Source organism: Macaca fascicularis, chromosome 1, assembly GCF_037993035.2.
Source record: "Macaca fascicularis isolate 582-1 chromosome 1, T2T-MFA8v1.1".
NCBI classification, from domain to species: Eukaryota; Metazoa; Chordata; class Mammalia; order Primates; family Cercopithecidae; genus Macaca; species Macaca fascicularis.
Window position 1 is genome coordinate 28,898,806 of NC_088375.1, and position 22,105 is coordinate 28,920,910.

At 40.3% G+C, this 22,105-nt stretch overlaps 1 protein-coding gene and 1 pseudogene across 4 annotated transcripts in view; one reads left to right on the forward strand and one right to left on the reverse strand.

Moving 5' to 3' along the window:
* FMO1 (flavin containing dimethylaniline monoxygenase 1) overlaps positions 1 to 22,105 on the forward strand; it is a 37,945-nt gene that overhangs the window by 9,372 nt on the left and 6,468 nt on the right. For 3 of the 4 annotated variants that reach the window (XM_045392677.3, XM_005539975.5, XM_045392687.3), the window contains exons 2-5: positions 326 to 463; positions 9,303 to 9,491; positions 17,155 to 17,317; positions 20,566 to 20,708. In XM_045392677.3, coding sequence (XP_045248612.2) covers positions 332 to 463; positions 9,303 to 9,491; positions 17,155 to 17,317; positions 20,566 to 20,708 — 627 coding nt within the window. In that variant the 5' untranslated portion in view covers positions 326 to 331. Of the gene's footprint in view, positions 1 to 307; positions 464 to 9,302; positions 9,492 to 17,154; positions 17,318 to 20,565; positions 20,709 to 22,105 lie in introns of those variants that run through there. The other variant, XM_015445414.4, reaches the window with a different exon arrangement.
* Positions 12,326 to 16,490, reverse strand: LOC135966299 (high mobility group protein B1 pseudogene; annotated as a pseudogene).

Sequence of the window (22,105 nt, forward strand, 5' to 3'; positions counted from 1 at the left end):
GACTAGAGACAGCAGCACAGTCTGAAATGCAAGACTCTGTCCAGTAAAAGGTCCAATTCCAGCAGCTCTGCCAGAAGCTACAGCCTTGACAACTGTACTAACATTTGGCACCAGTGCTGCATGAGGGGTGGGAACATACCAAGCACAGGGTTTACCTGTGACCTGAACATTTCTCTTCTCACATTCACACACCAGAGACCCGCTACAGAAGATTCAAACTGAGCAAATCGTCTAATCCTCCAAATTCTTTTTCCTGGCTTGTTAGAGCAGCCAAGGATGGGGTGGAGCTTATGAATAAAAAGCCTGCTTCATTTTTCCCATGCAGGAGAACATGGCCAAGCGAGTCGCCATTGTGGGAGCTGGGGTCAGCGGCCTGGCCTCCATCAAGTGCTGTCTGGAAGAAGGACTGGAGCCCACCTGCTTTGAGAGGAGCGACGACCTTGGAGGGCTGTGGAGATTCACCGTAAGTGAGGTTTCAACAACTTTGTCTATTGGAGAATGGCTTGGCAGCTGGGAAATTATACCTGTGCTTCTTTCACAAGGGTTGGTGGCCTTGAGGAAGGTTAGAAATGTCTGCTAAACAGGTGGCCACGAGGAGCCATTGATATTGTAAAAGAAACAGGACACGGGTGAGCTTGGGTGGAAGTCAGAACAGACTTGTACACTTTATCTAGAGCCAAGGGGAAGAAGTGTTTGCAAAGATGCCCAAGAAGTGTGGAAGAGAATGCGGTAACTGGGCCAGGCCAGGAAAGCTCCAGTAGCAGAGGAGCAGGACAAGGGCATCTGAAGCAAGGCCAGAGACGGCAGTGCTAGGGGCAAGAGCAAGAATTTCAGCCCCTGCCTGCAAGACTGAGCAGCTTTTACCTGCTTCTTCTCCCAGCCTGGCTCCATCTGCATTAAAGACTCAGGGCTGCATGTAGGATGAGCTCCATAATCAAGGGCCTGCTGCCCCGGCAATCCCAGTGCAGGCCAAGAACAAACAGAAGAAAAGAATGTGAGTTTTGAGTCTTTTTTTTAATTCCCTGAGCAGAAGAAAAGTAATACACTCAAGTCTCAGCAGGGTTACTGCCCGGACCAGAGAAAGGAATGAAGGGGTGAGGACCGAGGAAAGGGGACTATAAAGCCCACCCTTGCCTGGCCTGGGGTCCCATGAGCTCACAAGGGCCCTTCTTACAGCCAATGAAACCCCGAAGCTGGGCAGGGAAAATGTTCTCTGAACTCCGTGGCTCAGGCAGGGAAACATTTGCATCAAATCTTTCCAGAGTTTCTATTTTCCCTCCTTTTGAGCAAAAACATTTCCCATGAGCTTTAAATTTGCTGAGGAGAAAGCTGTCAGAAAGAGTGAAAAGAAGCAAAGTATCAGATAACCAGGCCTCAGATCCCCTGAGGGGCTGAGAGAAAGACACAGCATTTCTCTATTACAGAAGGGTAGAATTCGGAACTGAAATAAAAGTAATTCTTTTCTAGCTCAGTGAGTAAAACTCCAGAGAAGCCAAGGTTACTAGTTTAGCCACAGTCCTCCAGCATAGGCTGCTTGGCATCACATAAAGAACTGCATATCTTAAAGTGTACCCACCACCAAATGTGATCATCAATGCCCGGAGACTGCCAAAGAGGACCAGGTAAAAGAGCATGCCTCTTCTCAGGAATCAAACCACACATGTTCCAACAGGATGGCAGAAACCTGACACCTAGACCAAAAATCTCCCCCCTCCCACGTCCATCGAAGACATTACTAATCAAACATGATGCCTTTCCCCTAGGGAGCCTCAGAATCCTTCTTAACAACATGATTCCAAAGAAGCATACCTAATCAGTCAGGGTCAGGAGTTGGCTTGAAAGATGAAACTGCCTAACTAAATTAGCAGAGTTATTTAACTAAAGTAATCTCAATCAAAACAAAAACTAAACCTAAAGATCAAAAGCAGTACTTAGCCTCCTGCAACACCAGACATAAATGCTTCTTATATAGGTCACAGGCACCTAATCATTAACACTAAAAATCATTGATCTAAGAATCATGAGAAATGGGTCTAGATCCAGCTGGGCCCATTTCCAGTTGTGTAAATCAGGTAGGTCAAACACCAGTGCACAAAGCACAAAACACTGTGGGGGACACAAAAATGACAAGGATTCACCCTCCCCTCAGGAGCTGTTAGGCAGATGGAAGAAAGCTAGGATTTTGCAAGTCAGAAACAGTGCTGTGGGCATTTCATTAAGAGCAGGATGATAGCCACATTTAGGAAGCCAGAGAAGGCTTCACTGAAGAGGTAGTGTGTGATGGACTTTGAAAACTTTCAACAGGTAGACAAGATCAAGCAGAAGACACCAGGGAGGGTAGGGACAGTAAAGAAAAAGTACCGGGCATATTTGGAAAATTAAAATAGCTTTTTGGTGCATAAGGTACACGTAAGAGGAGGAATGGGAGGGAAAAGGGTGGCTGCATGTTTGGGCAAGCGGTTTACACTCAGTTTAAAAACAATGGGTAATGAGGAACAAAATTAAGGAGATCTCCTGGTTGTTGTGTTTGTTTTGTTTGCATGATGGGAAGACTCAAAGATTTTTGTGGGCAAATAGAAACTATCTGGATGACTGGAAATAACTGAGCACATAAATCCAAATTGAGACATGATCCTGGCAGGAAAAGGGAGGAGTGGAATTGTAGGCACAGGTGCAAGGGTTAGCCCTGGCAAGGTGGGAAGACAAGAGATACACCCTCCCCAGAGATTGGAGGGGAATGGGAGGTGAACATGGAGGAGAAATTTGGAGGTAGAGGAAGAAGGTATAAGAGCACGCACACCAGAGACCTCAATTCTATTGAGAAAATATGGCACCTGCAGAGGGTGAAGAGGGTGTAGGGATGGTAAATGGGGTTGGAGAATTAGAAAAATAGAGGTCAGCCAGGCATGGTGGCTCATGCCTGTAATCCCAGCACTTTGGGAGGCCAAGGTTGACAAATCACCTAAGGTCAGGAGTTCGAGACTAGCCCGGTCAACATGGCAAAACCCCGTTTCTACTAAAAATATGAAAATTATCCAGGCATGGTGGCATGCACCTGTAATCCCAGCTACCCAGGAGAATTGCTGGAACCTGGGGGGCAAAGGCTGCAGTGAGCTGAGATTGTGCCACTGCACTCCAGCCTGGGTGACAGAGCAAGACTAGCTCTCAAAAAAAAAAAAAAAGAAGAAATATTCTGGAGAATGCAATTGGACATCAAAAAGATGAGTAAGCGGAGTATCAAGCAGTAGCCAAGGTAAAATGGCACCCAACTTGCAAGTCATTCCAGCTCTATTACCTCATTTATAAAATGAAAACATGGGACCAGTATGAAACACATACAAAAGCTGAATTAGTAGGGGGCTTAGGAAAATCCACCCTCACCTGCATGCAGCAGCCTTCTCTTGACACTGCAGCCTTTTTAGGCACCTCTGTAATACCTTGAGATTCCTCTAAAGCTTGACTGGAAATTCCTAAACTAGGCGGCCTTAAAGGTGCATTCAGCTCTTACATGCAATGAGTCTCCTGAGTCTTTGTAGAGGCATTCCTTTTCCTCCTTCCCCAACACACACAGGCACACACACATGACACACACACACACACACACACACACACACACACACACAAAGGTTAGAGATGTCTTTGCACTCAAGGTAGGTGGCCCATTTAAAACTTTTAGAATTAAAAACCCTGCCCTGGCAATGGCTATGCTTGCCAGAAAGTGTTCAAAATGGAATTCTTATTGCCTTAGGGTGAAAGGGACCCTAATGCAAAAGTAGAAAGGCAAATTGCAGAGATCCAATAAAACACATGTGGAGAAAGTTTCCATTTCCAGATAGGGAGAGGGCCCAGAGAATGGAGACATTATAAATTACTGCATTTTGGCCAGACACAGTGGCTCATGCCTGTAATCCCAGCTCTTAAGGAGGCAGAGGCAGGAGGATAGCTTGAGCTCAGGAGTTCAAGACCTTCCTGGGCAATATAGCAAGACCCTGTTCTCCACAAAAAGAAAAGAAAAGACAAAAATAAATAAATAAATTACCGCATTTCATTGGATACTCACAAGGTCGTGACTCTGGCCTCTCCCAGCTACCACAGTTTTAAGGAAAAGAGAGATCAGGCAGGAGTTACAATGAAAAAGAAAGAACATCATACCCTGGGAAAGGAGAGAGGGTAGAAACCACTAAAAAGAAAAATGCTACAGGGATAAAGAACCACTTCTGACCCAAGTAGAGTCCGGGCATGCGTGTGGAACACTTCTCAGACTCTTCAGAGGGAGGGGAGGCTTAGGAAAGTAACACTGTAGGTTGACTATCACCGTTACAAAGTGATACTTGAAACAAAATTTGAGGAATTACCATCAAATATTACTTTCAGATCATTGTAGTGCAGGAAGAGACTTTGAAAACAGTCTTCAGGTAGAAGCACACAGACATCATCTAGAGGTGACTAACAGTACTGTGGGGTAGAAACACACTGGACTTCATCCTTCACCTCCCTGTAACATTTGCTGGGGCCCATTAACCCTCCCTAGAATGATGTCTTCCTCATGTACATCCAGTTCTTTTCCTCGGCACATGCACGCTTTCATTTATTCAACAAACATTGATTGAAACCCTACTATGTGCCTTACATACGACGTAGTTTTACATTCAGTGAGGGCAATGATGAAGTGTAAAAATAATTCACACTTATAAATCACTGAGGAATAGTTCCTCAACTATTTCTTCTTTAGGTTTGGCAAATCTGATTCCTGTGAACTTTCATTAAAATCCTTATTTCTAAAACGTGTCTTCATATATTCAATAAACATGTTTTAATTACGATCATCCTAGTGGGGTACCCCTGACAGGCCCCTATTCTCATGGAGCTTGCATTCTTGAAGGTTCCTCAAATTTCCTCTGAGGTTTCCACAGCTCTCCTGCGATATAGACCCAGGAACTGGACCCTGCCCTCCAGCGAGAGTCTGACTCTCACCAGGGAGAAGGGGCAACAAAGTAAACTGGGTGCCAGCTGTTTTAAGGAAATGAAAAGAAGGAAGAAATTAACATTCTTGGAGAACAGGAGACGTGAATGTTGTGTATATAGAGAGAAGGTCTCTATTTAGGGATGACTTTTATTATCACTTTATATCTGGTTTTTTTTTTTTTTTTTAATGAGAAAGAAAAGAACTGACTTGACAAAATTTTCTTCTCATTGCCTACACTCCTGCCTGAAGGACACAAGCTCAGGAAAATAAATTTCCATGGTAGCTGTGAAAGAATAATACAAATAATGATTAATATTATTGACAGCCTAGACGCATTGTTCCATTAGTACCATTAGCATGATACCATTGCTTCCTTGTTCCAATAGCATGATAGCTATCACTCCAATTTATCCTAGGGGATATATAATATTATTTTTCCAGCATATAGATATAGAAACTGAGAGAAGTTAAGAAAACTCCCAGATCACCCAGCTAAAAATGTAGACCTTGAGTATAAACCCAGGCAGTCTGGCGTTGAGGCCTATTCTGTTAAGAACTACATTGCATGCATTTCTGGAGTCTGTTTCACAGCTCAAGAATCAGGCCAACCCTGGGCTGTGTCTCAAGGAGTCCAAGCAAGTATGCCAGTGGTGATGGTCAATGCCAGTGGTGATGGTGACCTCCCCACTGTACTGCGGGACCAAAATGGACCAGAAGGACAGAAACCCCTCTGCTCGTGCTCTTAGTCTCTTCCCTCTTTCCACAGTTCAACCCTCCTCTCCTTTTTTCTCCACTCACCCATTTTTCTCTTCATGAAAACAAAAATCTTCTCCTAAGTGGCCCCATCCATTTTTAGAGGCATGTGTTTCCACCGTCAGAGTTCAAGGCAACTGCTGGACCCCCCAGGTACAATGCTCAGAGGATCTGCAGCGCGGGTGGAAGGGTGCGGGCTGGCTATTGAAGTCTGGCAGGGCCTGGAAATCACTGGGGCAGATTGCACAGTGAGGTGAACACTGGAGGTGAGGGCCCAGGTCCTACCAATACCATTCAGAAGGGGCATAGACTCATACTCTCTGTGTATATGCTAAATACTCCAGACCTTTTCTATTTCCAGGAGAAACAATCAGTGGAAGGAAAGAGAGACAAGAGTAAGTACTGGTCTTAGATTTTATCCTGAGGGCTAGGTTTCTTCTCTAAGCTACAGTTTCTCATATATTAACATCTGTGATACATTATTTCACAACAAGCTTCAGTGTTTCCTGGAAGCACTTCATCTTTCTGCCTTGACAATTATCTTCCTATGTTTTGAGAAACGGAAGGTTTCTTTTTCCCTTTGTTTTTGTTAGTTAATTGGCTTTAAGATTTCATAAAATAAATGGTTCCCTGGCTTATTCAGTTTCTATGAATCGCTGATATTTAAACATGCCATTATAAAATGCTTTAAAATTTTTAATTTATATATATACACACACACATTTTTATATATATTAAATTTATATATATAGAGAGAAAAAGTATATTTTGGGTATATTGAGTTAAATAAAATATACTCTTAAAATTAATTTCACTTGTTTCTTTTTACTTTTTTAATGTGGCCTCTGGTAAATTCAAAAGTGTTTATGTGGCTTCTATACATCCTATTGGGCACCCTAAAGCACTCTCACTGAAAATATGGTCCATGGGCCAGCAGCATCTGCATAGGAGCTTGTTAGAAATGCACAATCTCGGCCAGGCACAGTGGTTCTCACCTGTAATCACAGCACTTTGGGAGGCCGAGGCAGGCGGATCACAAGATCAGGAGATCGAGACCATCCTGGCTAACACGGTGAAACCCTGTCTCTAGTAAAAATTAAAAAAAAAAAAAAAATTAGCCAGGCATGATGGTGGGCACCTGTAGTCCCAGCTACTCGGGAGGCTGAAGCAGCCGAATGGCGTGAACCCAGGAGGTGGAGATTGCAGTGAGCCGAGATCGGGCCACTGCACTCCAGCCTGGGCAACAGAGTGAGACTCCATCTCAAAAAAGAAAAAAAAGAAAAGAAAAGAAAAAAAGAAATGCACAATCTCAGGCTCAGCCTGACTTACAGAGTCAGCATCCACATGTTAATAAGACTACCCAAGCACATCCTAACAAAATTAAAAGGTACTGAGCTACAGAGCTATGCTTCTCAAACAGTGAAGAACAATCAAGTTTTTTTCCAATTAATTGTAGACTGTTGTCAAATATAATAAAAAGAATTCTTAGAAAAATTAAAATCACACAAAGAAAAAATACAAAACGTAAATTTTAAATTTATAGAGTCAGAAATTATAAAATGAATTTCAGTAAGTGTCATTAAACGACATAGATATAAGAGAAAACAATTACAAAAAATGAACACATTGTTCTTTGAAACATAGGCAATTGACACAGAGAGTCATCATTATGCTTGTAACTTTTTGCCAAACAAATATTTTGTAAGAAATTGCAGTTCTGCATGTTAGACACTGGTAGACACATTTTAAATACACATTTTTATATTACTATTTAAGGTTTTTAATATGACAATTAATCTTGCTTCCTGGTTGTCAATTTACCTAATCTGGTTTGAATGGATGGCAATGCTCTTTGCAGGGGATAATATGTATCTAAACTATTTCTAAACATTGCTTAACAGCAGTCAAAGTAGAGAAAGGAGGCTCACGGAGCTATGTTGATTGAAATGAGGAAGAGATTTTTAAACCAGTCTCAGCAAGTTCAGGGTATTTTTTAACTGCTATCCAAAATGAAGCTGATAGTGCTATATTTTTTTTAATGTATCTTCAGTCTTTTATCCGTAACCAGTTCAAATAACTTATACTATAAGGTTAAATATAAATTATCTTTCAGTGAAAGCAAATGATTCCAGATTTAATGCACTTTTGGATGACAGTTTTCAAAATAACCTTAAAACGTCGCACATGATAATGCAGTCCTATGGCATATGACTATTACCCAACTCAAACTCATCACACAAGTTAGACAAAAACAAGACCGATTTATATCCTGTTCAACAAAACGGTGACCACATGCTTACATATTGAGCAATGCCAAATTATTGCTATAAAAGTTTCTAAATGCTTACTCTTGATTTCTGTAGTTACCCTGTAACAGACTGGTAACAAACAATTCATATCAGTATTACTCTGCAGACTATATTTGAATAACACTGCTTTAGATATTCCAGCTGAATAAAATATCAAGATTTAAATAGCCATCTTTCTCAACCATTTTAGCTGAGTTGGTGTGACGGGTGGGCCTCAGATAAGCAGGTTATAATCAACTCTTATCAGTCAATGAGATAAATAACATTAATTTAAACCACAGAGGTATATTTATAATTTTGTTATCTGTGATTGCTGTATATTTCATGCAGATACATGAATCTATATGTGATATCAGTTCATATCCTTTGCAGAAACAGAGAAAGCCCTCTGTATGTGAGGTTTATGCTCGTGTTTCTACTTGTTTGCATAAATTAAATAATTTTTATTTCACAGGAAAAATGAACTCTACATATGCAAGATGGTAAATAATGTTAAAATACAAGAACCTTTCCACTGAAATCAGAATAATCCTCCTTACCACTGCCCAAAAGACAGAGGCAATGTATATTAAAAACATTACTGAAACTGCTTATTATTTAACTTTGCTGTAGTCTTATGAGATATTGATATTTGCTAGTTATTTGAGTAAAAACTGGGGGTGGGAAATTGGTTAGTGCTATGCCACACACACAGTTGTCCAATCTGGAAACCTTTGACTGCTTCCTCTCTCAACCCCTAAATCTAATTGATTTTGCAATCCTATATGTTCTGCCTTACTGCCACCTCACAAATCTCACCTTTCTGGGTTCCAGTTGTCATTGCCTCTGCTCATGCCCTCATTAGCAATTAAGTGGATTTGTGTTTTAGGCTCCGGGCTAACGCCCCCTTCCTTCTGTCCCAGTCCCGTCTAATTCACCTTTTGTAGAACCAGAGTTATCTTTCCAAAATTTAGAAGTGATATGAATCACTTCTATATTTAGAACGTTCAGTAAATTGGCATAACCTTCCTGTAAAATCCAAATTCCTTAACTTTGGATACAAGATCCTTCATAATCTGAACCATCTTCTCCATAATCATTTCCAGAATACCCCATAAAACCAAATTACCTAGCAATTGTCCATCATTCAGATAAATACCATTTCCTGATTCTCATGTATTTCTCTATTATCCTGTGCTTGGCAGTGATACTGTGTGCATCTGGACAGGTGAGTTCTTCCCAGGCTTATTTGTGAGCATGCAATGAATGTTCATGTGTGTGCACTGTTTGTACAGGAACATGTTGAAGAAGGCAGAGCCAGTCTCTACAAGTCTGTGGTTTCCAACAGCTGCAAGGAGATGTCTTGTTACTCCGACTTTCCATTCCCAGAAGATTATCCAAACTATGTGCCAAATTCTCAATTCCTGGAATATCTCAAAATGTATGCAAACCACTTCAACCTTCTGAAACACATTCAATTCAAGGTAAGACACAGAACATCAGTTAGTAGTCAGAAAGTATTTCCTACATATTTTCTCTTCTCTCTCCAGCCTAGCCATGGGCTCTGTAGATGAGATACTAAACTGGCAATATTAATGACACCTGACTGGATTCATTTTCTCCCTATACTCACTCCCCACTTCAAGTAAATCTGGAGGTGGGGGTGGATACTTTGTGTAAAGATTCACAAGTATAAAATTTTAGTTTGCAATACTTATATCCAAGTATCTTAGGAAACCTAAAAAATATCAAGCCACATTTTCAGCTTGGGCCAAATGCCTACCCACATGGACACTGAGAACTACCAGCCCCTTTCCCCAGTCTCCTGTTTGGGTTTGTTTGTTTGTTTGTTTGTTTGTTTGTTTGTTTTGAGACAGGGTCTCACTTTGTTGCCCAGGCTGGAATGCAGCGGCATGATCATGGCTCACTGCAGCCTGGACTTCCTAAGCTCAGGTGATTCTCATACCTCAGCCTCCCAAGTAGCTGGGAACACAGATGCACACCACCACACCCAGCTAACTTTTTATATTTTGTAGCGATGGGGTCTCACTCTGTTGGCCACGCAATCTCAAACACCTGAGCTCAAGCAATCCTCCTGCCTTGGCCTCCCAAAGTGCTGGGATTACAGGCATGAGCCACCACTCCCAGCTCCCACTCTCTTCTTGACTATCCTTTCATAGGAATAAACATGTGCAGTGGCCCATACACAAGAGAACCTTGCTATGTGAAGGAAATCTTTTCTAGATATTCTTGAAAATAGAAAAATCTTTGAATATTGTTATTCTACAATGCCCCATTCCTCTCCCATTTCAGAGGTTAGAGACAGGAGGAAGGTAGTAGGGCAGGGACAAATGAATAATATATCCTTTTTGTCCTCTTTTTTTCCCCCTTTTTTTCTCTGTTTCCTCTCCAAGAAACATATGAAAATCTATGTTTCCCTTCTCCTTTCTCCCTCCCCTATCAGAGATGAGGATGATGAGGAATTCACAGAAAATTATACATAGAAAGCAACAGAAATGGAGACATTAACCAAAACAAGTGGAAAATAAAATTTACATTCACATTCCTGATCTTAAAAGCCCTCTGATAAGGTTTGGCTGTGTCACCATCCAAATCTCATCTTGAACTTCCACATGTTGGGGGAGGGACTCAGTGGGAGGTAATTTAACCATGGGGGCAGGTCTTTCCCATACTGTTCTCCTGATAGTGAATAAGTCTCATGAGATCTGATGGCTTTAGAAGGCAGAGCTTCCCTGCACAAGCTCTCTCTTTGCCTGGCGCCATGCACGTAAGACGTGACGTGCTCCTCCTTACCTTCTGCCATGATTGTGAGGCTTCCCCAGCCATGAGGAACTATGAGTTCTCCATTAAACCTCTTTCCTTTGTAAATTGCCCAGTCTCTGCTATGTCTTTATCAGCAGCATGAAAACAAATATAGTAAATTCGTACCAGTAGAGTGGGGAGTTGGTGAAAAGATACTGGAAAGTGTAGAAGTGACTTTGGAACTGTGTAACCGACAGAGGTTAGAGCAGTTTGCAGGGCTCTGAAGAAGAAAGGAAAATGTGGGAAACTTTGGAACTTCCTAGAGACTTGTTGAATGGCTTTGACAAAAATGCTGATAGTGATATGAACAATAAGGTCCGGGCTGAGATGGTCTCAGATGGAGAGGAGGAACTTGTTGGGAACTGGAGTAAAGGTGACTCTTGTTATAGTTTTTTGTTTGTTTGCTTGTTTGTTTAAAAGAAAAATCTGCAATTATTAGTTTATTAGTATCATCCAGGACTCAGATGTTCAGTATTCCTCCTGAAATTACATAAACAAATGCAAATGGAAAGAATCCAAGTCAAAATTCTGTAACAAAACAGCACTCCATCACAAAAGCGTGTAAAATTACAAGAATGCCATTTTAAAATACTGGCACTTTAAGAAAACCATAATCTTGAAAACCTCAAAATTGCCAAATTGTTCCCTAAACTGCTAAGCAGATAAACATGACTAATGAATGAGTTTGTTTTGTAAAGAAAAATCATTCAAATAAATTGAATAATTCATACTGAGGTGCAAAGTTTAAGTGTCTTCTTCCCTCCTATTTGGATTTTTGATGGGGCAAACCATAATATAGGAAAATATATGCTGTTTTGAATGTGACATCTTTGTTTTAAAAGTTGGCCCAATTAATTAAAAATACTTTTAATGGAAAGTCTCATTTCCTGAGCAGTCTATATTTAGATAAATGGGAAAAGACATCTATAGCCAGCATTTTTGTAGTCTCCACTGAGACTAATGTCAACAAAAAGTTTAATACAGCAGTCTTGTATTTTAAGCTCATGCTTTTGGGGATACATTCGCAGGTCTTCTTTAATGTAGGAACTGCAAGATATAACTGCCATTACATGGTAATGGGAGTTAAAGAATAGAGTCCTCATGTAAAGGTTAGAACATACTTTTCTATTACTCCTTCAAGGACAGACTTTCAAAATGTTTGATTCTAATAATCCCATGCTTTGAGTAGATTGATTACTCTTCAGTTTGTAAATATAAGCGGGCTATGTTAAATTTCTTAACTGATGAAGATTTTGGATGTTCAGTTATGGATGAAAACGATCTCAACTTAACTTTACCCCCATATGATATGCAGGGTGTGTAGGCAAAAGCTTTTTATTAGCTAACTATATGAAAGGATAAACCCTGTAATAATTCATGTGATTCAAAATGGGCAAAAGCAAAGACTAACTTCCCCTCAAGAAGAAAAATTTCAGACCTATGAAAAGGACAATAATACCAATAAAAAAACTGTATTTACTTAGAAGCATTCAGAATGTAAACAAAACAGCTGAAACTTTTTTTTTTTTTTTTTTTTTGCAATTACAGAGTGGTATTCAGTTAACAGAACAACAATTATTTCATATAAACTGCATCAGAGACAGCTGAAGATGAAAAAAGTACAACCCCCATATATAACTAATTTGTGCTGTGCACCAACAAGAACCTCCTTTAAATTTCCATGCCAATTTGCAACCCTCGTACTATACCAGGCAAGGTTAGTGGCTACTGAAAATACCACCAGGACAGGGCTATCTAAAGACACATTCGGTAGTGTGTTAACTATACAAAAAAAGACACTGTACAGTTTAAAAACAAATCCTACACAGCCTTACATTTCAATTTTTAAAGGAGTGAGTTGTGTACAGGGGGGTTAAATGCTTTATAGACAAGAAAAAAGCTGTGCTAGAACTAACTTATTCATCATCTTCTTCATCTTCATCTTCATCTTCTTCATCTTCCTCCTCCTCATCATCCTCTTCATCTTCCTTATCTTCCTCCTCATCCTTCTTTTTCTTGCTTTTTTCAGCCTTGACAAATCCCTTTTTTGCTGCATCAGGCCTTCCTTTAGCTCAATATGCAGCAATAACCTTTTTGTATTTTTCCTTCAGCTTCACAGCCTTCTTTTCACAAGGCTGCTTGTCATCTGCAGCAGTGTTATTCCACATCTCTCCCAGTTTCTTCACAACATCACCAATGGGCAGGCCAGGATGTTCTCCTTCCATATTTGGGTGATACTCAGAGCAGAACAGGAAAAAGGCTGAAGGAGGCCTCTCGGGTGCATTGAGATCTTTGAACTCCTTTCCTGTCGATAGGTTTTCATTTCTCTTTCATAACAGGCCTTGTCCGCCTTTGCCATATCTTCAAAGTTTCCTTTCTCTTTAGGAGACATGGTCTTCCACCACTCTGGGCACTTCTTAGAAAGCTCTGAGAAATTGACTGAAGCATCTGGATGCTTCTTCTTATGCTCCTCCCTACAAGTTTGCACAAAAAATGCATATGATGACATTTTGCCTCTGGGCTTCTTAGGATCTTCTTTGCCCATGTTTAGTTATTTTTCCTTAGCAAGGTACAGAGTTGCCCAGTGCCCATCCAGCTCTCACTTGCCCCAGCACTGTCTCTGTGGAGCTCATTGTACTGCCTCTTCTTATGTTCTAGCAATGAGACTGGTGGCATTTTGCTCCTGCCCTAGAGATTTGTGGAACTTTGAACTTGAGAGAGATGATTTAGGGTATCTGGCAGAAGACATTTCTAAGCAGCAAAACAATCAAGAGGTGACTTGGGTGCTGTTGAAGGCATTCTGTTTTAAAAGGGAATCAGAGCATAAAAGTTCAGAAAACCTGCAACCTGACAACGCAATAGAAAAAAAAAATCTTATTTTCTGAGAAGAAATCCAAGCCAACTGCAGAAATTTGCATAAATAACCAGGAGCCCAATGTTAATCCCCAAAGCAATGGGGAAAATGTCTCCAGGGCATGTCAGAGGTCTTCACCACAGCCCCTCCCATCACAGGCCTGCGGGCCTAGGAGGAAAAAGTGGTTTCATGGACCAGGCCCAGAGTCCCCATGCTGTGTGCAGCCAAGGGACTTGGTGCCTGAATCCCAGCTGCTCCAGCTGTGGCTAAAAGGGGCCAACATAGAGCTCAGGCAGTGACTTCAGAGGGTGCAAGCCTGAAGACCTGGCAGCTTCCACCTTGTGTTGAGCCTGCAAGTGCACAGAAGTCAAGAACTGAGGTTTGAGAACCTCCACCTAGATTTCAGAGGATGTATGGAAATGCCTGGATGTGCAGGCAGAAGTTTGCTACAGGGGCAGGGATCTCATGGAAAACCTCTGCTAGGGCAGTGCAGAAGGGAATGTGGGGTCAGAGCCCCCACACAGAGTCTCTACTGGGGCACTACCTAGTGGAGCTGTGAGAAGAGGGCAACCGCCCTTCAGACCCCAGAATGTCAGATCCATGTGCTTGGAAAAGCTGCAGACACGCAATGACAGCCTGTGAAAGCAGCCAGGAGGGAAGCTGTACCCTGCAAAGCCACAGGAGCAGAGCTGCCCAAGACCATGGGAACCCAACTCTTGCATCAGCGTGACCTGGATGTGAGACATGGAGTCAAAGGAGATCATTTTGGAGCTTTAAGATTTGACTGGCCTGCTGGATTTCAGACCTGCATGGGGCCTGTAGGCCCTTTGTTTTGACCAATTTCTCCCATTTGGAATGGCTATATTTACCCAATGCCTGTACCCCCACTGTATCTAGGAAGTAACTAACCAACTTTTGATTTTACAGGCTCATAGGTGGAAGGGACTTGCCATGTCTCAGTTGAGACTTTGGACTGTGGATTTTTGAGTTAATGCTGAAATGAGTTAAGACTTTGGTGGGGACTGTGACTGTTGGGAAGGCATAATTGCTTTTGAAATGTGAGGACATGAGATTTGGGATGGGCCAGGGGCAAAGTAATATGGCTGGGCTGTGTCCCCACCCAAATGTCATCTTGAATTCTCACATGTTGGGAGAGGGGCCCAGGGGGAGATAACTGAATCATAAGGGTAGGTCTTTCCCATGCTGTTCTCATGATAGTGAATAAGTCTCACAAGATCTGATGGCTTTATAAGGCAGAGTTTCCCTGCACAAGCTCTCTCTTTGCCTGACATAATCCATGTAAGATGTGATTTGCTCCTCTTTGCTCCTGCGGTGATTGTGAGGCTTCCCCAGCCACATGAAACTGTGAGTTCTCCATTAAACCTTTTTCCTCTGTAAATTGCCCGGTCTCTAGTCTGTCTTTATCAGCATTGTGAAAATGGACTAGTACATCCTCCTAAACAGATTTCCAAAGAGTATTTTATTCCACTTCCTTATTTTGCAATGGATACAGTAAAAATAAAGCATTATCATAATGAATATATGCAACATATAAAAATCTTCTTTTTAATGCATCAGAATTTCTGAATTTGAAGCACTTCCTTTACTACATGCTGCCCAAGACCTTTTTTATTTTGTTGTTGTTGTTTGAAACAAAGTCTCACTCTGTCACCCAGGCTGGAGTACAGTGGCAGGATCTTGTCTCACTGCAGCCTCTGCCTCCTAGGCTCAAGAAATCCTCCCACCTCAGCCTCCCAAGTATTAATAGCTGGGACTACAGGCACATACTACCATGCCCAGCTAATTTTTTTTTTAACTTTTAGTAGAGATAAGGTCTCACTATGCTGCCCAGGGCGGTCTTGAACTCCTGAGCTCAACCTATTCTCCTGCCTTGGCCTCCCAAAGGGTGGGGATTATAGGCATGAATCACTGTGCCAGGCACTAAGCCATTTTAGAACAATTTTTAAAAAGCTAGATGTTCGCCAATGTTTTAACAAGTAAACACAAGGCCAGGTGTGGTGGCTCACTCCTGTAATCCCAGCACTTTGGGGGGTCAAGGTGGGTGGATCACGAGGTCAGGAGATCAAGACCATCCTGGCTAACACGGTGAAACCCCATCTCTACTAAAAATACAAAGAATTAGCCAGGCATGGTAGCACGTGCCTGTAGTCCCAGCTACTCAGGAGACGGAGGCAGGAGAATCACTTGAACAGGGAAGCGGAGGTTGCAGTGAGCCGAGATTGCACCACTGCACTCCAACCTGGGTGACAGAGCAAGACTCCATCTCAAAAAATAAAAAAAGTAAACACAAATAGTTATTACTCAAATGTGATCTGTAGTTGATTTTGTTTGGTTTTGCTTCTCATTCCTTTCTATATATTCTAAATTTTTAATGACAAACTTTTTTGGGGTGGGGGACAGGGTCTCACTCTGTTGCCCAGGCTGGAGTGCAATGACACTATCATGGCTCACTGAAGCCTTGACTTCCCAAGCACAGGTGATTCTCCCTTATCAGCCTCCTGAGTAGCTGAGACTACAGGCATGGGCCACCACACCTGGCTAATTTTTTTGTATTTTTTTGTAAGGATGTGGTTCTGCCATGTTGCCTAGGCTACACATTTATTATTTTTATGATTAAAAATAAATATATTTTGAAGGATTTTAAACTAACTGAAAATTTAGTTTTAGAAAAAACAGTTGCAATACAAATGTAGAAACACAATAAGCACTTCAAATAGTATAAACCAAACAGTGAACCCATTAAGAGGGACTTAAGAAGCCTATATTATTTAAAACTTTAAAAAGAAAGAAAGATACGAAGCCTTTTGGTCAGTGAATAATTTATCCTTTTAAATTTGACTTGTCTGAGATTTATTGTACATATATTTCCTGAACTAAAGCCCAGTAATCATGTACATGTATGTACTCACTAAGCGCAAAAAATAGATTCTTTGAAATGAGGACTACTCCCAAAAAAATTCAGGCCATAATGTTAGCACTTTTCAATTGCTTTCTAGTTCTGGAAAATATTCTATATTTCAGCAACATATTCTATAAAACCTCATAAGCTAATATAACCAGGACCAAATTCGTGTTTTCAATTATATCTTACCCATGTATCTGTCAAAGGAATTACTGTTAGACAGCCCTATGAGAAATAAGGTTGCATAACAGAAAGAATAATGAAAAAGGCATCAGAAACTTAGGTTCTAATTCTGATTCTATCAGTGAGAATTTGAGCAAATCACTTAAAATTTTTGGATGCCACCACTTGTCTTAGATATCTCTCCAAGCTTAGACTACTTCCATCTAGGGAATCACGATTAGTCTGGTAACCTGATTAGGTTTCTAGGGTTATACTTATTAACTATGTTTATTCTGTGTTCTAGAACTTTTAAAATGTCATTGGTACATCAACTGGCAAGTGCTTAATTGACAACTGCTAATCATATCTGTGATTCCTTTTTCAGACCAAAGTCTGCAGTGTAACAAAATGTTCAGATTTTACTGTCTCTGGCCAGTGGGAGGTGGTCACTATGCATGAAGAGAAGCAAGAGTCAGCCATCTTTGATGCTGTCATGGTCTGCACTGGCTTTCTTACTAACCCTTATTTGCCACTGGACTCCTTTCCAGGTACAGCATTTTCTGTAACTAACTTTAAGTTTTCTCATGGGAGCCATTCTGATGCTTGATTGGTCTGGGAATGAATTCCTATGGCTGTTCCATTAAATAGTTAAAGTTGGGAGGTAACAGGAGGTTTTTTTTTGTTTTTTTGTTTTGTTTTCTTTTTTTCTAGCCAGCATTTTCTGGCCAGTTTTTGGTTTTCATTTGTTCCAAACAATCTATGAATACATAAGAGCAAAATGGATAACTTTATAAGCAGTTTTATGCTTTACCAAGATTCAGTGTCCCTCAAGTGACTGGTAGCACTCAGAAAGTCTCCTAAGACGTGGGATGCTTATACAAGTTGTTAACCTCAGCAGCAGGTACACATTGCCAAAGTTGAGTTTAGAGACCACAAAAGTCAATCTGTGAATAAAGAAAAAAGTGATTTTTTCTATTTGTTTCTTTTATGTGAGTGATAGCAATTAGATTAGAGGTTTACGGCACTGGTCAATAGTCAACAGGGAGATTAGTCTTGGGAGACAAGTTAAGACATCTTTGGGTCTCAGTTTCCTTATCTGCCTTTTGCAACCATGGTCATGTTAATCTATGCCAAATTTTAACTGGATTTTAACTCAATGGAACAGAAAATGTAACGGTCTGGTTTATTTCATCTGTAACAAGCATTCAAAAAGTTAAAACTTCAAGAAACTTTTCTCCAAATCATCTAATGATTGCCTAGAATGATCCCAAGACTCATCTTACCACAATAAATTTATAAACATGCTATGATTCTGGATCTGCCCCCAGAGGTCAGTCAGATCACGTTAGATTAGGATAAAGCATATCCTGAAAATTGCCAGAGAGTAGAATCATTGACTTGGAAAGAAGCAAGTTAAGTCTTCTTCCCAATGCAGGAAATTATTTTTCAGTAGTTTTGAGAGAGGTTCCATAGCCTCTTCTTGAACCCATTCAATAATGGACTCTCATCATCACAGAAGACAACCCAATTTTTTGTCATTCTTGCCTGCAGGGCAAGGCTCTGAGCAGCCATCCACTCCAAAATTCCAGAAAGGAGTACCTAGTCACCACAAGAATCCAGAAAGTTCCATGGCATAGGGAGTAAACTACATTCATTCAGCACTTACAGTATATTGCACTAGGTGCTAAGAATGTAGAGATGAATAAAGCAACACGTAACCTGTATTGGAGGAAAGAATTAAGTTTTATGGAGTCAGTGAAGAAATCACAGTCTACATATGACCTGTAGTGATTCCAATACCATAAACATACACCTCTCATGGTCCTGGATTTTTCCCCCAAAGTCACACAAGTTTACATCAGATTAAAATAATAAAGAACACCTGAAAGCAACTGAGCCAATGTGCTCAGTTTGAGTACAAGAGATAGGGACCCAGCAGGTATGAATTCTGGCGTATACAACCACCTAGCTGTTAGTCTTGAGTCTCCCACTTAACCTTTCTAAGCCTCAAATTCACCCACAAATTGAAGAGCTTGGATTACTTTAACCAACAGTATACATCACAAATCAAGCAAGAAGAGCTCTACAAGACTTGCAGTCTTTCTTAAAACCCATCTTATCCACCACTACCAATTTAAAATCCCTGGCTAAATGATTAAGGAGCCTTTGAGCTCTGAAATTCTGTGATTTTTAGACTTGAAGAGGAGTTCTCCCAACCTCTCTATCTCCTGACTTACAGCAGACTTGGCTTAGATGGCACATACTCCTTGCGATGGTTGTTAACTGTCATAAAAATTCAAATTCACTAAAGATGTTTAAAAATATGTATCACAAGCTCTAGAAGCAATTCCAAAGAAGTTGTGCTAAAAAGTCTTAGAAAAAATAATAGGTATCACAGTTAGAATAAACGTATGATTTCCCAAGATGACTACTTTTATCATTCACATATATACATTCTGCTATTTACCTTTTTTCTTTTTTATATACAATTGTTTTTTCTTAGATAGGATATTCTGCTACTTACTAACACAGCCACATTTACCTAGTGTAAGTTCTTACTCTGTCTTCCTGTGAGATAAGAGAAAATATTAGTCTGTTAAGAGACAGCTACAGAGTCTCATTTTTGTCCATTTGTGACCCCCCCCAAAAAAGCCCATCCAAAGAGAATCTAAAATAACATGAGATTCAGGGATAATTCTATGTTTCTGTTTAGACTTTTCCAGCTCTTTCTTCTCAACAGTTCTCTGATCCATATTGGGTTCCTGTGCTGAGTAAATATTCGAACTTTGTTACATCCTTGCTGAATTCCAAATGCTCTGTGTTGTGGTTAGGTTTTAATTTGGATTCATGTTAGATTTCTACTAATTCAAGGTGAGCTAAAGAGCCAGCAGGCCTTGTAAGGTCACTCCCCACAAGTATATACATTTTTCCCCTGATAATCTAGAGGTCTTATTACTTTTTTTAGGAAAAAAGAAGTTCTTTCTTTAGTACAGATTACTTCTGATTATGTAATATTGTCTTAAGAATATTTTCTGCTTAAATTATTGCTGTTAAAAAAAGGAGTATTTTCAAACATTCTCCATTCGTGTGATGTTTCAATAAGATTCAGCATCACAGCCTAAGGTATCCTATCAAGTTAGCCCAGTAGATTGAATCCTGGTGTAACTGACATACTTCCTTTTTCTCTGAGCCAACTCTGGCCCACCCAGCAAACTTAGCCTGAGTTACAGTCAGTCACCAAGTGAACTTCCCCAACTAATGTGAAACTTTGTGAATAGGGACAACATTTTATTTATCTTATTCCCCCCATACCATCTGGCACAGTACCAGGCATATAGCAGAGGTCAAAAAGTTTTCTGAAAAGAGACACTGACTCACAATTCCCTTAAGCTTCCTTGTCCTTGCTCCTTGCTTATGAAAATCTTATATAAATCAAGTGTTAATCAATAGAATATTATTGTCCTGTTGACTTTTATCAACCTTTAAAATGATAATAACTCCTTATACTTTTGCTTAATATGTCTTTATGCCACAATATTTCAACTCAGTAGTTAATTATCTAGTAAGTAAAACTGGAGGCCTATCTAGTGAGATGGAGTAATAACCTCCATTAAATAATTACCTGCCAATGTCTTGTAAAGTCATGTATTCATATTTCATATTTTCTCAGCCTTGAGAAAACTAGTAAAAATGACCAAAATCATCTGTCAAAAGAATATTATCAACTGAAAAATATTTATGTTTCATTCACTGATCCTGTAAATTCTCTATGTGACTTCTCTTTTATTTTCTATAGGTATTAATGCCTTTAAAGGCCAGTACTTTCATAGCCGGCAATATAAGCATCCAGATATATTTAAGGACAAGAGAGTCCTTGTAATTGGAATGGGAAATTCTGGCACAGACATTGCTGTGGAGGCCAGCCACCTGGCGGAAAAGGTACCATTCCTGATGTTACTGGGTGAAGAGCTTTATCTTAAGATGCATGCCTCAAGCAAATGGTGTTTGACACCATGATAAATGTTAAAGGAATAAAATGCCTCACACACACACAACAGATTACTAAAGAATTTAATTTTTACTGAATGTTCACAAATTTTTCTACGAATCACAGTTGTCATCTTTGCTCCAAAACCAACTTCTCTGACTCCTTTTTACTTTTTTTTTTTTTTTCCCCATCATTTTCCCAGCCATCCAACAAGAGCTACAGGACATATTTTTTCCCTACTCAGTCCCATAGGTCAGAACATTCTACCAACTTTTTCCTGCTACTATCTCCCATTTGCCCCTTCCTCTCCTTATTAATTACCAACACCCTCATCGAGTCCATACCACCTCACACTGAGGATATTGCATTGTCCCCCCAATAATAATTGTAGAAATAGTTAATATTTGTTAGGATTATTCTGTGGCCGGCACTGCAGTAAATGTGTTTTCACTGCACTACTTTAACCAATCATCAAAACAAGGCATTGAAGTAGGTACTGTTAGTATCCTTGACTGCACATGAGGAAACCAACGCTTAAAGAAGTTAAAGAACCTGCCGAAAATCTTATCACCAGCATGTGGCAGAGCCAGTTCTCAAACCCAAGTCTCTTTGACTCAAAGCCTACGTTCCTAACTATCCTCTTCTACCTGCTACCTTCAGGCATCTCAAGGGTTTTGCCCTGCATTTCATTTTTGCCTTGTACCACTACTCACAGGTCACTGCCACCCAGCACAAGCCATCTAGACCCCAACTACCAACAAACAAATCCTCAGAAAAGCCTGATCTTATTATAGCACTCTCATGCTGAAAAACCTCTAATTATTCTCTTTACCTGAAAAAAATAAATTACAGACGTAGTGGCTCTGCATCAGAGAGTTTTCTATAATCTGGACCAAATCTGCCATTTTAATTTTAACTTCTGTTTCCTGCATGATGATCAACTGTAGCGCTTTCCAGTTCCTGTCTTTAGTTCCGCTTTGATCACGCCACCCCTCTCTTTTCTGCAGAGCCCCTTTCTTTTCTATTATAATCTACCTTTACATTCCCAGATATCTCACTCCAACATGAAGTGATCTCTCCCTATTCAGAATTTATGTAATATTGTAATTTGCACCCCTCAGTTTTCACTTTTAAATTCTTAATATTGCAAATTACCTTTTATCATATATATCTTCTTTTCAACTATGCTGTAAACTCACTGAGGGCCATTCAGCTGACTAATATGTACTAGATGCTGGCATCTCATGTGCCAAACATTGTGCCAGGCTCTGGAGATACACTGGCAAACACAACCAACAAAATCAAGACACCCACTGTCATGGAGCTTATAGTTGTGGGAAAAACAGAT